This window comes from Atta cephalotes (assembly GCF_000143395.1).
Source record: "Atta cephalotes unplaced genomic scaffold scaffold00166, whole genome shotgun sequence".
Taxonomy (NCBI): domain Eukaryota; kingdom Metazoa; phylum Arthropoda; class Insecta; order Hymenoptera; family Formicidae; genus Atta; species Atta cephalotes.
Window position 1 is genome coordinate 1 of NW_012130230.1, and position 3,338 is coordinate 3,338.

At 24.6% G+C, this 3,338-nt stretch overlaps 1 protein-coding gene across 1 annotated transcript in view; it reads left to right on the plus strand.

Annotated features, from left to right (window-relative positions):
- Window positions 1-621: 621 nt before the first annotated feature.
- The window catches only part of LOC105625161 (CASP8-associated protein 2), a gene marked incomplete at its 5' end in the record, with an annotated part of 11,381 nt that continues 8,664 nt past the window's right edge, over window positions 622-3,338 (plus strand). The window contains one exon of the mRNA XM_012206502.1: window positions 622-768. Coding sequence (XP_012061892.1) covers window positions 622-768 — 147 coding nt within the window. The remainder of the gene's footprint in view (window positions 769-3,338) is intronic.

Here is a 3,338-nt window from a genome sequence, read left to right on the forward strand (position 1 = left end):
AGAGAGAGAGAGAGAAAAGAAAAATATTTTACTTATATCAGGATGCAACATAGTGAATTATTAACATGTTCATTGTCTTGATATTCATGACATGTCTTGATATTTATGACGTCTTAATGATCATTGATGATGAACTAATGAAATTTTATAAAAAAATGCTTGTAAAAAATAAATATCTGACATAAATTTTTGAATGACGTGACTAGCTTAATATGTATAAAATACAAAAGATATAATTAAACATATTATCTATCAGGATTATTTAATTAGGGTTATTTAATTATTAGACAATATTTTATATATTATATGCATATTTTTCATAAAAATTCTATTATGGCGTACACAATAATAAGCCATAAATCTCATTGAGCAGACGTATTAAAATCTCTTGATTGTTATCTTATAATAATTGACAATTACAATCCATAAAAGAAACTAAGAAAGGAATATTAAACGCAGGAATATTAAATGCAGAAATTTAAAAAAATATAACGAATGTAGAAAATAGAAAAGAGAAAAATTAAAATGAGAAATTAGAATCAAATCTAATAAGCAGTTTTTCCAATTCTTTTATTTCTTTGGAGGGAGTTTCTACAATTTTTTTATAATTCCTTTTCACAGGGATGTTACAATCGCTTACTGGATCTCATAAATAGCAACATCGGTCTGGTGGCCGGTACAGCGATCGGCGTAGCTTTTTTCCCACTAGTTGGTATCTTCCTAGCATGCTGTCTAGCTAGCAATATCAATAAGGCCGAGTACGAGCAAGTTGCTTAGGCATGGCATTTACGCAAACTGCAACGACGATCCTATCAGAAAACAAAGCCTATATCGCTAACGACAACGGCGAATATATATGATTTAATGAGAATACGGAAATGATCTCAATCGAGGCACACTATATCAATTCGATTTTAGTTCACAATTTGGTACAAAAATTAATTAAAAATATATAATATAAGGTCCACTTTTGTATATGAAGTTATATCTAAAATGGATCTTATACATAATTATGTATTTGTATTCTTGCATTGATTTTTGTTGTACTTAAGCCCTCGATTAAATTCGTGCTTTCGTGTTCTGGCTATGAATCATTCTAATCAAAATTAATATAAATCGATAATGTTATATCAAAGTATGTTTACTTAATACTGTTACAAGATGTAATAATCTTCTCATACATTTAGAATTTATTTGAAGATTAATCTTCAAATATATTTCGTACAACAATTAAAAAAACATATACAGAACTTAATATACATAATATTTAAGATTTTTTAAACAAAGCATTTACAAACTAACATGTTAGCAGACAGAAGACGAAATATATTAATTTGAGACTAGTAGTCGCTGATGAATAAATCTCTTTGAATATGATTTATAAAACTTTTTTAAAGTTAAAAAAATGTATGAGAGATATCTAGATTATTGAATAAAACATGACATATTCTTTTGCATGAGAGGATTAAATAACGTTGTAGAATGCGAACGACGCATGACTAGCATTTTTACGGATTAAAAATATGACTTGATTATTGCTAACATTAAAAATATCGAATCGCATTGTAAAAACTGAAAAAAAATTTTAATTTAGATATAAGTTCTGAAATTTGGTAAAAATTAAATGACGTATGTATATATAATATATATTACGTATATATGTATATATACATACGTACATATATATGAAAATAGAACAAAACATAAAAATATGTCGACAGTCTAAATTATTATTTTTATCAACAGAATCACAATGCAAAGAATAGTAACGATAGAGTTTATTTCACGAATGCCTGTGTATGACAACGATATGATGCGACAGATAAAACAAACATTTTTGAATATTCTATGAATCCTTAGATATAGCAACAACTTTTTCTCTTCTCGGATCTTAGTCTCTTATAAACTCCTGTTCCATAAGTCTTTAAATCTTTTTAACTCGTTAAATTCTTCACACTCTTAAATCTTTCATATTTCGCATTTTCCACTTCTTAAAAATTCTATATATTCTATCATTCTATGTATAATATTATATAAAATCACATGTACATCTATCTTCTATCTTCATCCCGCCTTCAAATACTTAATCATGATTCATTGTGCGTTTAAAATCGTGGCTGTCCTTATTTCATATAAATTGGCTTCGATTTTGCATTGAACAAATAAAACTTAAAGTCAGACAATCAGCAGAATCAGTATTAAATATTAAATGGAAGTAACATATCCATTTTGAGTTATCGGACAAAAATAGCGAAACAAGCAAATATTTCCTTATTATAAAATTTTTTATTGTTTTATGTTCTATAAAATAATCTGAGAATTAATTTAATTTAGTTTTAACTTTTTTTGTGAAATTAAAAAAGAAATATATATAATAAAAAAATAATAAATAAAAATAAATATAACAGTCTAACGTAACTTACGAGTATAATTATGCAGTCTTCTCAAATAAATAGCAAGATATAAATGTAAACTCACTTTGAAGGCATAAATATTGTGTTTTTCAAGCAAAGACTATTGATATAAATAAGCTCCCTCCATAGCGAAACATCCAATTAATTTTCAAATATTCAATTAATTTTTTATTATATATTTATATAATTCATTTTTCGAAATAGGAATAATTCAACTAATTTGAATAGAAATTTATTTAATTTATTCGGAAGAAAAATTGAAAAGAAATATTCCAAATAACATAAAATCTTTTTAAAAAAATCCACAAAGAAAGATAAAAAAAAGTTTAATCCAATTCTGTGATATTTTTCAAACTTTTCTGCTTCTTGAACTCTATAAATAACTTGAAAATCTAATCTAAAAATATCTTTAAAATCTTTAAAAAATTTATTGATTATTCAAATATTTTTTAGACTTTTGTATCATTTACATTTATAAATTCAAATATTTTTGATCCACTTATCTTTCTTTATGATTTTCACATCTCTAGTGATTCCAGCAAGACATTAGCATAATATTAAGTGTAGTAAAAAGAAATCCATTATTTTTCCATTCAATTTCATAAATAATGGATTTATTTTTACTACACTTAATATATAATGCGATATTAATTATCGAACAAAAAATAAAATTTATTACTGAGACTATATATACTATACCGACTATACCGACAATTATTCCATGACAATTATTTAACAATTACTTTTTATATATATATAAAATGATTTTTATATATATTATTTTTATATATATAAAATGATCGTTAAGAGAAAAAATTCCATATTTGTATAAGTGATCAGTTATATATAAACATTTTATTTCTTGAGGGAAGATTAAGATGTAATGTCCCATTACAAGAAAAAATCCAATTATCTATTATATCA